The sequence below is a fragment of the Triturus cristatus genome, chromosome 1_1 (genome assembly GCF_964204655.1).
Source record: "Triturus cristatus chromosome 1_1, aTriCri1.1, whole genome shotgun sequence".
Lineage (NCBI taxonomy): Eukaryota > Metazoa > Chordata > Amphibia > Caudata > Salamandridae > Triturus > Triturus cristatus.
Window position 1 is genome coordinate 230,076,219 of NC_140579.1, and position 13,318 is coordinate 230,089,536.

The 13,318-nt window shown below is 42.5% G+C and overlaps 1 protein-coding gene across 3 annotated transcripts in view; it reads right to left on the reverse strand.

Moving 5' to 3' along the window:
- The window catches only part of RAB7B (RAB7B, member RAS oncogene family), a 352,153-nt gene that overhangs the window by 72,540 nt on the left and 266,295 nt on the right, over nucleotides 1-13,318 (reverse strand). For all 3 annotated transcript variants that reach the window (XM_085625444.1, XM_085625366.1, XM_085625518.1), the window contains 3 exons: nucleotides 12,039-12,100; nucleotides 10,274-10,400; nucleotides 9,786-10,001 (listed from right to left, as the gene is read on the reverse strand). In XM_085625444.1, coding sequence (XP_085481570.1) covers nucleotides 9,786-10,001; nucleotides 10,274-10,400; nucleotides 12,039-12,100 — 405 coding nt within the window. The remainder of the gene's footprint in view (nucleotides 1-9,785; nucleotides 10,002-10,273; nucleotides 10,401-12,038; nucleotides 12,101-13,318) is intronic.

Here is a 13,318-nt window from a genome sequence, read left to right on the forward strand (position 1 = left end):
GAGAGGGAAGTTGACTTACCGCTCATCGAGATTCCTGTAGATCAAGAAGGACCGTATGTACATAGTGAATTGTTAGGTCAAGATAGAAAATTCTTACTCGATACAGGGGCAAGTCGAACAACTATAAAACGTAGTGAAGTTCCAGGGGCACCCCTCTCAGGCTCTCAAAATGTTTCCCTTGGTTTTTCAGGAAAACCTATTGTTAATGAAGTATCACAGCCTCTCCCACTTACGATAGGACCTTTGACACGAACTACAGATTTATTGCTTACTAAATCATGCCCAGAAAATCTGTTAGGAATTAAAACTCTGAAAGCACTAGGAGCCATAATATGTTGTTCTCCGGAAGGAGTAAGGTTGTTTCTACGTGATTTTAAAGGTCACTATGTGTCTAGGGACATGGATCCCCGACTACAGACTTTACCAGTACATCTATGGGCACAAGGCCCTACGGATGTTGGCTGCATGAACATTACACCATACCGAGTCACATTGAAAGCAGGAGTGGTACTACCACGAATGCGACAATACAAGTTGCCACATGATGCTGTAGTGGCTTTGCTGAAAATTATTGATGAGCTAATTGCCCAGGGAGTAGTTGTAGAAACAGACTCCAATGTATGTAATTCACCGATAATTCCGATTCTTAAACGAACTGATCCTACTGCCCCACCAGTATACCGATTGGTTATTGATTTGCGTGAACTAAACAAGTGCATTGTACCACAATTTCCTGTGGTCCCTGATATATCATCATTATTGACAGCAATTGATTCCGAAGCAACATTCTTTACTGTAATTGATCTCAAGAATGCCTTTTTCAGCGTCCCAATAGATCCGGAAAGCCAATATTTGTTCGGATTCAGTTTAAATGGGCGCAGCTTTAAATTCTCACGCGCTCCCCAAGGATTCACAGAAAGCCCCAGCATCTACAGCCAAGCACTGAAACGAGAACTTGACAGTATCCACATGCCAGTCAATACTGCACTGCTTCAATATGTCGATGATCTGCTGATCACCGCGAGAAGCGAACGTGAATGTGAAAAGGCTTCTCTGACAGTTTTACATTTTCTAGCCGACAAGGGGCACAAGGTGTCTCCTTCTAAGCTGCAATTCTGTGTCCAGCGAGTTATTTATCTTGGTCACTCGCTGTCCAAGGAGGGAAGGCAGCTTACACCAGATCGCATCCAGTTAATTGCTAACATGTCAATACCCCAGACACAAAAGGAAGTGCGGGCTTTTATAGGCCTCACTTCATATTGTAGGCAGTGGATCCCTCAGTACGCATTTCTAGCAAAACCACTCATTCAGCTAACCACACAGGAGGCAGCCACATCGACTGTTCTCCCTTGGACTCAGGAACATACACAAGCTTTTGAAAGCCTAAAGGAAGCTTTATGTCAAGCACCTGTTTTAGCAACACCATGTTATAGCAAACATTTTACACTTTTTGTTACAGAACGTGAAGGTACTGCCTTGTCAGTACTCACTCAGGATCAAGCAGGATCACGCAAGCCATGTGCTTATTTTTCCAGTACATTAGATCCCGTAGCTCAGGCTTTGCCTGCATGCCTGAAATCAGTGGCGGCGACAGCTTTAGCAATCAGACAAAGCGATGCCATAGTATTAGGACATCCATTGACAGTACAAGTACCACATGCAGTAGAGGTTCTTGTGAACCGAACACAAACACAACACTTGACCATAGCAAGACTTACCGGTTATGAACTAACATTGTTTCAACCACACATAGAGATCCGACGGTGTAATACATTGAATCCTGCTACACTATTACCTGTAATTGGAACAGACCCACTAGCTCATGATTGTGTTGAAATCATTGAAATAAAGACGAAACCTAGACAAGACTTGACAGACGTTCCATTGTTAGATCCAGACCTGACGTTGTATGTAGACGGATCGTGCATGAGAACAAGTACAGGAGATTTAGTGGCCGCGTATGCAGTCACAACAGACACTGAAGTTATTGAGACAAATTGTATAGATACTTTGTCAGCCCAAGCAGCAGAACTTATTGCTCTAACACAAGCCTGTATTCAAGCCACAAATAAGAAAGTTAATGTATACACTGACTCACGTTATGCATTCGGAGTTGTACACGACTTCGGCGTACTGTGGCGAGAGAGAGGTTATTTAACCTCCCATGGTGCCCACATTCAGCACGGACCCCTCATTCATGCCTTGTTAGACGCAATACATCTACCCACTGCTATATCGATTATGAAATGTAAAGCACACACGAAGGTTACTGATATCATTTCTCAAGGCAATGATTTAGCTGACAGAACAGCTAAACAGACTGCTCAGAATCGCACATTAGACATGACAAAGCCAATAGTTCAGACACCAACACAGTGTATGACAATTAAGGATCCCGCACTTGACGTAATTGACATACAGACACATGCTACTGCAGAAGAATTAAAGAAATGGACTGAACTAGGAGGGATCCAGACAGATCAGGGATGGATGACGAAGGAGAAATCTGTATGGTTTCTTCCTGACTCTATGGTCCAAGCCATTATAGCTACAATTCACAGCCCGGCGCATTTAGGAGAAAAAGCTATGCTAGATAGCATTCAACACATTTGGTTCAATAAACATTTACGAGCAGCAGCTAAACAAAAGGTCCGTACCTGTATGATATGTTGTCAGTTCAACCCGGGAAAAAGTGTTCCCGTAGAACAGGGTGGATTCCAGACTCCTGATCATCCTTTTGAAGTGCTCCAAATGGATTATATCCAGATGGAACGATGTCGAGGATTCAAATATGTTCTTGTAGTTGTCTGCGCTCTCTCCCGATGGACTGAGGCGTACCCAGTATCAGATTACACGGCCCCGACTACTGCCAAACAGTTAGTTCGAGAATTCTTCCCACGGTACGGGCTACCACGTGTTGTATATTCAGATAACGGCCAGCCTTTCTCATCCGAATTAATGAAACATGTCTCACTTTTGTTGGGATATCAGTGGAAGTTCCACTGTGTCCGACACCCCGAGGCAGCAGGTCTCGTGGAACGACATAATCAAATTTTGAAAATCAGATTGTCTAAAATATGTAAGGAGAAAGGTGTTGACTGGATAGTAGCCTTACCAGTTGCACTATTTTACATAAGAATGGTAGCACACTCTCGAACAGGGCTATCCCCGTATGAGGTGATCTTCGGAAGGCCACCAAATATGTGGGGGACGCCTGTACCACGTAAAATAACTGATGTTAATTGTAATATGCTGACAGATTACCTGGCTTCCTTGATGTCTGCACTACGATCTTGTCGTTCACAGGTAGCTGCAGCTTTTCCTGACAACACTGAGGTGAAACCCCATGACGTTGCTCCGGGGGATCTGGTGTTTGTGAGGAATTTCGATCGGAAAACCCAATTGGAGCCCAGGTGGAAAACACCGAAGCTAGTCCTGCTGACCACAAGAACAGCCGTGAAAGTGGAGGGCCGCAAAGGATGGATACATTCCAGTCACGTTAAGAAATTTCATGGACTATCCTCGGATATAGACACTGTGCCCTGCACTCCCTCACAGACTGATTCAAAACTTCCCTTTGTTGAAAGGAATGACTCTCAGAACTATAAATTAAAACTTAGGCCCAAACAGTCGAGCAATTTGATTGTTTAAGTCCTCTCCAAGGTGAAGCGGTTGAATTGTCTCTGACATGTATCCCTTGGACCTGAGTAGAGAAAATACCAGAGAAATGTTGAAACGACAGGCGTATTGTAAATCACTGCGTAGCTACTGTGTGAGGACATTATTAATTCTGTTTTTATTGAGTGTTTTAATAATCATTACGAGTGTGATTTTGCACATATATCATCCTATTTCTAGACATGTTTATAATATTACTGCTGAACATTCTTTTAGTGACCTACCGCCACATGAACTATCTTATAGACTTGCGCTGCGCAATAACACCTTCATTAGTATGTTACATCATTCCCATCAGACTAGTAATGCCACCAATTGTTGGGTGTGTGGCCGACTCCCTCCCTATCAGAATAACAAAGGAGTTCTGCCTTTCTTTCCACATCCGTTCACACACAATGGCTCCTGTGGAGCATGGTTTAGTTTACTAAATTCCATAGACCCAGACACAGCAGTTTATCAACAACATTGGATATGGGGAAATCTGAATCTAGTTTTATTCAAAGTCTGTCACCCTAATAAGGAAGGTCACCCCAGTAGAACAGGAACTGATTTAGAAAATGAAGTGTATAAATTAGGTAATTTTACGCCTAACCTCATGATTTTGAACGTCAAATCCGAAGTTGAATTAATTCTGCCCACTATGTCAGTATTTCCAGTTAAGGGTGAATTATGTGTGAGAAAAGTTGGTTCCATACACATGGGCCATAGCAAATGCGTTACTACAGTAGAATATAGTGATCAAGGGAAATCTTCATTTAGAGCTTCTCGCCATTCTTACTTTATATGTGGTCAGACGGCATATATGCGTCTGCCTCTAGATTGGGATGGTACCTGTTACATAGCATTCCTTTTGCCACCTGTTTTCCTAGCTCCCCCTGATTATTATCGAAATGTTCATTTAGTACACAAAAGAGAGCGTAGAGATCTCCCAGTTGTCGATTATACTGAGACGGCATGGGACAAGTATGTAGATTTCAATAAAGGTATCTTTCCCTATATAGGTACTATATCAAATAGTAAGCTGATACGCAGACTCACCAAGACTCTTGAAGCTGTAGTAAACGAGACTATAACCGCCCTAGGCAATCTGACAGAGGAACAATCAGTGATGAGAATTGTTGTTCTCCAGAATCGTCTTGTCCTTGACGTCATCCTGGCCGATAGGGGCGGAGCTTGCAGGGTCATCGGATCCAGCTGCTGCATATTCATACCAGAAAATTCGCCATCTGTATATAAAGCTATAACACGCCTTCATAAGATTGTAAGCCAGATACACGAGAATCCAGGCACTTGGACGTGGTCCGGGTGGTTTTGGAGTGTGATATCAGCCTGGGGATGGAGAGTTCTATCCTTCCTAGGTATTGGCCTTCTTATGCTCTTTAGTTGTTGTTTATGCCTGCAATGTGGACCAGCGATTTGTGGTCTGTGTGCCACATCATGCATTCCATATCAAATGCCGGAAAAAGAAGGAAGAAGAAATGATGCTCCATGAGCAAATCGATGGAATAATGAAGATTGATATCTCTTGAAGGGCAAGTAGGGGACAAGGAGGGAATGTGGAAATGTGGATTTTCCTGATCAGTTATGTCCCCTATCTTGGACCCCAACGATTCTATGTGCATGTCACAAGTACATGTATGTTCCCTCCAGTTCCAGTTTCCAAGACGCAAACATATGTGTGTCTACCGTCGACATGTTCTCTGTCAGATCCGCCATCAATGGGCTGGATATTCAATTCCTAAGTATGAAAAGCCACCGACTTTATATGGCTAAGGTACTCCATTTTTACAGTTCAGGCAAGTAGGCCCGATTCTTTCCTCAAAGCCTTTCCCTGCTCTCTGTCTCTGACAGTTTCAGCTTGAGCTCGCATCTGTATCCATGAACTTTGTCCTACTCCCTGTGCAGCTAACGGTGCCTGCCTCGGCCAGTTTTCGCCTGCCTGCCAAGAAGCTGTATTTCACCTTCGAATTATCTATTTTGCTCTTCAGCCGATGCATTCCTGTCTAGTGATTTAGGTAAACATTTCCTTTAGCTCACAAGCAAAGGACTCAGCCTTTCCGTCCTCCTGCAAGTGATTCATAGCCCTGTTGCCATGGAAAGTTTTCTGCCCCTCGCTTCTCATATAGACACTTAGACGCTTGTACACGCACATACAGTTAGTATAGAATAGATTCTGTCCGAGAGTCCTTCCTTGTGGATAACATAGTTCTCTAAACATAGGATGTTAGATATGATTTGGGATTAGGTTGACATGACCCCCTAGACTTCTCGTCCCCACATGTAGAGCTAAATGTCAAGTCCCCTTCACCCCCTAGTTGCACGTCAATCACACGTCATGCTGCTGCGCACGCATCCATGTTAAGTATTATCGTATAGATCCACCTATGTAAGATAATGAGAGCCAATCATGTTTCTTTTTACTCCTTATTACGCCTAGTTTCAATTACGTATCACTATGTTAATTTATCTTATCAATTGTTACGCCTTTTTGCACTTGTTTCATTGTAAATGTATGACCTATAAAAGTTACTTCTTGTCAATAAAGTATTGTACTTCACTTCCTGAACCCTCGTGGTGACGGAACCTGAAGGCCGCGACTCGAGTCGGCCATTTTGGATGGAATAAAGCCCATTTAGAAACCTCTTATACCACGGATTTCTGCCTCTTGTTATTCTGAGCTATTTTACTTTATTTTAAGGATTCCGTATGAAATTCAGTTTCGGTAAAAAGAATATTTACCACCAATAGTCCCAAATTAATCTAAGACGTAACCTATTGCTGTTAAAGGCAAGCAACGTCTCCCATATATCTCATCCATAAGTTTATTATACACATATTGGCGGGCCATAGAACTGAAATAAAACTGCTGAGATAACGCAGATGTTCAAGTACTAATGGTCCCTCCCATTTCCCCTCTCAAGAACAGGCAACAACCAGGGGAAAGATCAGAAAAGAACTCAGAACTCTTCAAAAGTAAAATATGTGCACATAGCATATGTGTTGCATGGTGCAGCGCGGACACCAGACTCTGTTTTCATATAGACTTACCTCTTGTAGTATGCTGATAAAGATGACAGAGTCCATAGTAGTTTCCAAGATGGTTTATTCCAAGTAGAAGTCACAATATGTAGAATAATACGAACCCCACCAGGAGCAGCTTCCCTGCTGCTCAGCCCATACACCAACTACCTCAGGCACTCCAACATTCCACATTACATCATACACCTCAACATTCTCACAACTACCACTCTGGCTGAGCAGCAGGATACTACATATCTCCTTTCTTTACAAAGAAAAAGAAAGAAGAACCAACGCACATCATAAATTAACCATGGAAAGATATAGAAGAAAATACACCAGAAAACATGAATTGAAAAGAGGGAAAACATGCATTAGAAAAGTGGGAAAAAATAGGAAACGCAACCAAGAAACACCAAAAAGAAACAAAGACTAAAACACTAACACCCTTTCACACAGAAAGACAAAACCCACATCCTCCCTCACATAAATAAAAAAGAAAAACCCCTGTACAAAGATACGAAAGCTGGCCAGGCAAACATAAAAATATACAAGGGTAAGAGCAAAAATATGGAAAAAACAGAAGCAAATAGGTTGAAAGAGTGAAAATCAACTTTAGAAAACGAACAAAAGGATAGCTGCTTTAACAAAAGAATGGAGGAAAAACCCCGAAAGACAGCAAGTCCCTTGCAGTACATAGAAATAAAACGTTGCTGTTGACATCCTTGTTGCACAGAAGTGTAAAACACTAAAACACAATAACCCTGCACAAATACAAACACCACAAAATTTTGGGTGGAAGGAGTACAGCGAGGCACACAGCACAAAATGCTACATGCATATGTAATAAATGTGGAGAAAGACCACATAACACATTAAAGTGTATGACAAAATATACGCGTGGAGAAAGACCACCTAAAACATTAAAGTGTACAATAAACATACACGGCACAAAGTGCTACTTGCCAACGAAATGGATGTGGAGAAGGACCACATAAACATTAAAAATTTCCAATTAAATGAAAAGGTGTGCAACAGGGCACACAGCACAATGTGCTATATAACAGAATAGATGCGGAGAAAACCACATAAAATATCAAAATTCCAATTAAATAAACATTCCCTCAACATTCTGAGTGGAAAGGTGTGCATCAAGACACACAGCACAATGTGCTACATAAAACAAAATGGGTAGATGTGGAGAAAGACCACATAAAGCATGTAAATTCCAATAAAAATGCAATTAAACGCACAATCCCTTTTCCTTTTTTAAAACATGCCACACAGTAACATTGCAATTTGGCATAATAAATACCACAAGGTACTGACATGAACCTTGCAGATAACTACAGTCGAGGTCACACAGTAATACTGTAGGTGACTATTAAAATAAGTGCTAAAATAAATATCTGAACTGTAGGAAATGAGAATTCCAAAAAAAACGTGTCAATATAATATTCGCCGAAATTACCAATGTTTCAGTCCTCCATACACGCAGAGCCCCTATGCTGCACATGCTGCGAACTTAGGATGTCCCGAATGCGAAGAACACTTATGCCTGTAATGAAGCATCAACAAACCTGCACACGGGGATCGGAAGACCCAACACAGACACAAACTGGAGAGGAAAGAACACCGTGGGTGGCAAGGCGTGTACAACACGTTCTGGAAAGTGTAAATACTGTGGATATCTTAATCCCAAGATGGCGCCACGTTCATGACGCTGAGCCCGGGTGGCTCACGGCACGTCCGTGCTTGTAGGTGAACAGTCAGGAACGTCGGATCCACGATGACAAGGACAATGCAGGTGAGACTGCACGCTCTCGATGTGTGCGCGCAGTAGGTAGCTCGTGCTGTGTTTTCAAATGAAAGGCAGCGGTTCAACTGCCAACACGCAGAAAATGGCAATGGCGCATTAAAACTTTAAAACACACTGAGGCAAAGCGTCGATGTAAAATTTGAGAAAGTACTCACAGCATAAGCACAGAATACTGGCCTGAGACTTCACCACATCAAATTTAAACACTTGAAAATCGAGAGTGTTGAAGTTAATAACTCTGTGATGCCAATAAATCGAAGCACTGTAACAGCTTCCCGTGGAGAAACGAAGCACTGCTCAAAATGCAATAATCAATTCCCTTCGGTCCTTCTAATCCCGAAATAGCAGGCAAATAAAATTCCCAATCTCCTCCAGTAGATGGCAGCAGATATTTACACAGTTCCGTTGATTTCAGATCTCCTCCAGTTGGCATTTAAAACACCGGTTTAGATTTCTTCTCCGACGATCTGGGCTTGTTTAAATTTACACAAAGTGCTGGGTTTGTCTAATTTGGTGAAATAAAGTTGTAAACGCTAGCGACAGGAAATAGCAGGCTGGACCATCGATGTCACAGGAATGGCTGGCAAAAATTCAAATAGGAGGCAGGAGGAACAGACAAAATAAAGTTAAAACTGGCACTTTTAATCTTGAATTGTGGGCGACCGATGGCAAGGTCACTGGTGGGGCTCGTTGGTGCCAGTTAAATTGAAATCCTCCTCTTCAGTTTCGAATGATATCTTTTTGATCTTGATTGTGGGACCTTGTTCTTGAGCCTCTTCTTTTCTGACTCTGGAACCCCACTTCTGGTACCAAAATGTAGTATGCTGATAAAGATGACAGAGTCCATAGTAGTTTCCAAGATGGTTTATTCCAAGTAGAAGTCACAATATGTAGAATAATACGAACCCCACCAGGAGCAGCTTCCCTGCTGCTCAGCCCATACACCAACTACCTCAGGCACTCCAACATTCCACATTACATCATACACCTCAACATTCTCACAACTACCACTCTGGCTGAGCAGCAGGATACTACACCTCTTGTCCCTGTGTTCTCCAACTACTTAAAACAAGATCTTGTTTATGATCAGTAGCTGACTTTTAGGTCAGAGTTCCAGTGCCTCAGAACTACGAATAGGCCACTTAAAAGAGGGAACTGCTTTAAAGAAGCGGTTTTCAATTCTATCATAAGGCGAAGTAGTATCAACCATTTGAAACTTGGAAAGGGTGCTATGGGAGGTGATAAGTCACCTTTCAAACAAGCTACTCACCTGTCTATCTTCCAGGTCAATCTTATTGCCCAAGAGAATGATGGGGAAACCCTCCAATGGGATTTGCAGGTTATCCAGAAAGTTCTTTCTCCAGTAGTCAAGACTCTCAAACGACTCAGCGTCTGTGACATCATAGGTAAGTATGCAGGCGTCAGAGCCCTTATAGAAGGATGCCACCATGGGCTGGAAACGGTCCTGGCCACCCATGTCCCAGATCTAAGGGCCACAAAACAACACACTGTGTTACAGTTCAACACATCACTTACACTTGGAACAGAATGAGCAGGTTGTAAAGAGAACCTTTTTTAAATTCAGAACCTACCAGAAGTAGCTTGCTTGTGTAGGGAAGGGAACGGAAGTGGAAAAGGACTACCAATTTCTCTTTTAGGTGTTAAATGTCTCAGATGTGACATGTAACCCAAGCAATGTAGAAAAGAATGTCCTGAATTTGTTAAATCAGTCTTGTGATTTGCTCGGAGCTGACTCACCTGAAGCCTCAAGGTGGTATTGTCCACCTCAAGGTTTTTTGACATGACATGAGCTCCAAGTGTGGTCCTGTAATCATCATGAAACTTCTTGTGAACGTACCGGTGCAAAAGGGAGGTTTTCCCAGTCCTGATGTAAAATACAAAAGTTACATTAGAATTTTCTGAAGTGCCGAGACCAAATAGCCAGCAATTTCTGTCAATGAGTCTACAAAACTGGCTACAAATTTGTAAAAAGTGTTAAGTAATAGTCCAGGGCATGGAAAGAACAACAAAACTCCATGTACACATTAAGCAGGTGAGCCTGTTGCGGAGCCCCATTTGTGGTCACCTGGTACTTAGCCTTCCACCCATGTTTGTGCGAGCCTCTGGCATTGAACCTAAGACCTCACACTGTCATATTCCGCTATGCTAAATTATAACCACAGCTTTAGGAATTCTTCTATGAAAAGGGTGCTCAAGGCCAACAACGAAAAATTGGCCCTGCAGGTACCTAGGGTAGTGAGATGCGAGCAATGTGAAATATACAAGCATTCGGTGGACATGATCAGACTCATCGATCGGGACTCAGGCAGACTCATTCGACAAGTTACTAGATATTATACCCAGAGCACACTGGGACAAGAAGCCAGATCACACATACCTTAAGAATGGGCACACTGAACAATGGTATGGGTATATAATATAAATATTACATATATGTCTACTTATATGAACCTGAAGTTACCAGCTAAACCTATTTTAAGAGCTGTCAGGGATACCCTGTATTTATGTGCATCAGCATAAAGGTTGATGGAGTATGGAACTGACAGGCAATAAAGTTGAGGACTGAGATACTTCGGCAGTGCTGGTGGGACTGATGGGATGGCACATATTAAACATCAGATATTAGGAGGCAGTGCTTAGTTGGCAAAACAATAAGTGCGAGCAGGGCCGGCTTTAGGGCTGGTAGCGCCTTGTGCGACAATTTTTGGCGCCCCCACACCCCATGACCGCCTCCTCGGATTCTCTCACTACCACCAGGCAAAGGTGCCTCTCATGTCTCCAATCATAAGCTATTACTAAACACAGCACCCCTCCACAGGTTAGAACCCAGTGCGGCCGCATCAGTCGCCCTGCCCTAAAGCTGGCCCTGAGTGCGAGAGCCCTTTTCAGGAGGCCACTGCAACCTGCATTACCCATTGCCCCTGCCAGTCCAGCCAACGGATGTACCAGCACAACTACTAACCATCACATTCCTACAAGTGTGACAAGTCGGACTATTCCAGGCCCCCAAAGCGATAAGAATGGCTTGGCCCGCAGGTATTTATATTTTTTTAATGTATATTCAGTTAATAAACAACTGTTCTTCTGCTTATCTGTAACTTAGCCAAGCAGAAACACCATGTAGCAGACTGCCACAAGTGACGGTGTTGATACCGGCTCAAATTAAGCACTCTCCGCAGACTAGGAACACGGTCCACCAGTGACTGTGAAGACTAGTCAGCGCAAATCACATCATTTCCCGTTGGCAGTTTATTTATGAATTAAATAAATCATGGCTTCGATCTACAACAAATTCACCACTAGACAACGTCGGCTGTGTACTCATGACTTCTTTTTTAACAAAGTAAAATGTTGACAATATCCGAGGATTTGATTAATAATTGCTTGCCCTCGCAAAAGCAATGTTGAAGAATGGTTCAAAAGGACAACTTCAGATGCATTGATTTCTCAATATTATGTAATAATCACTGCTCATACACAGGCCCAGAATGGAATTACTTACCCTACAGCTCCAAGAATGGCAATTTTCAGATCCACTTTCTTAGCAGAAATCATATAGACATTCTATAAGAAAATAAGAAAGGATAGAAAGGTACAATATGTATGTGCATCAAAGTTATTTGCACATTAGAAAATGAAATATACACAGTTGCATGTACACTTCTGCAGTTCCATATGCACTATTTTACTATTAATAAAAAAGAATGATAAGACCCTTAATGCGAGAGGCCTGGTGTGCACACCCCCGGGATCATTATGTTTCAGGGCAATAAACATCTCCATTTGAATATGTCACAATATCGTTAGCAAATATATCGTCAGGCACAATAGCGTACCCTAACTATTATACACCAAAATATCGTCCTTTGACTCCAATGGGGCAATATTTTGGACACAATGTTCCTGTCAGACAATGTATTGGTTATGATATTCCGGTACTGAACCTCTCCAATTACAAGCCTTCTCCATACAATGCAGATTTACATGCAGATGTTGGAGATTTCCGTGCCAAAATCATGGGGGAAATTGTGGGAGTGACTATCACATGCAGTTTTCTCCTCATTACTTGCAATTCTGATATTGACTGTTGATTAGTTACCGGCATGATTTCACAGTGCAGAAAAATCATTTGATAAGCAGCTAAAACGCCATCACGTAAAAGGGGGGAGATTTGAAGGTCTAGCATGTGATTTTTTACCTGGAGGGTTCTCAAAAAGCTGGCATGCCCCACACCACAGTATTGTTAAGACAGCAGCCCAGTAGAACGTTCTACAGGTCCACTGAAGACCGTTGAGCAGCAGGGTGCTTTAAACATAAATGCTGCTGTCAACATTGCAATGCCCCAAATTACAGAATCTGACTTCCCCCACCCCTCTTGCCTTTCTGAAATATGTGGATTGCAGGGGAAAGAAAGAAGAAGAGGCAGTGGGTGAGGGTGCTATTCCTCCTTCCATGTTTCACAGGGACAAAGGAGCCATGGAAAGGGAGGTTGGATTCTTATTAGCTTCTGTGCCTCCTTTGGCTCTGCCAAATGAAGAACAAGCATTTGCAATGCAATAGGTCTTGCCTTGTGGGAACTTATAAGTATTTATCCATGCAGCACCTTATGTTGGGTGTTGTACAATTTAATGTTCTTTTGGGCGCAAAACAACTGGTTACATAAAGCCGAATCCATCGCCATTCTACTGAAAAGCGTCGGTCATGTTACGTGTAAGAGATGGCAGATGCCGCCACGGTTCAGTTGTAAATTACTGGCCAGGTTACGTGCGGGTGATCCTATGA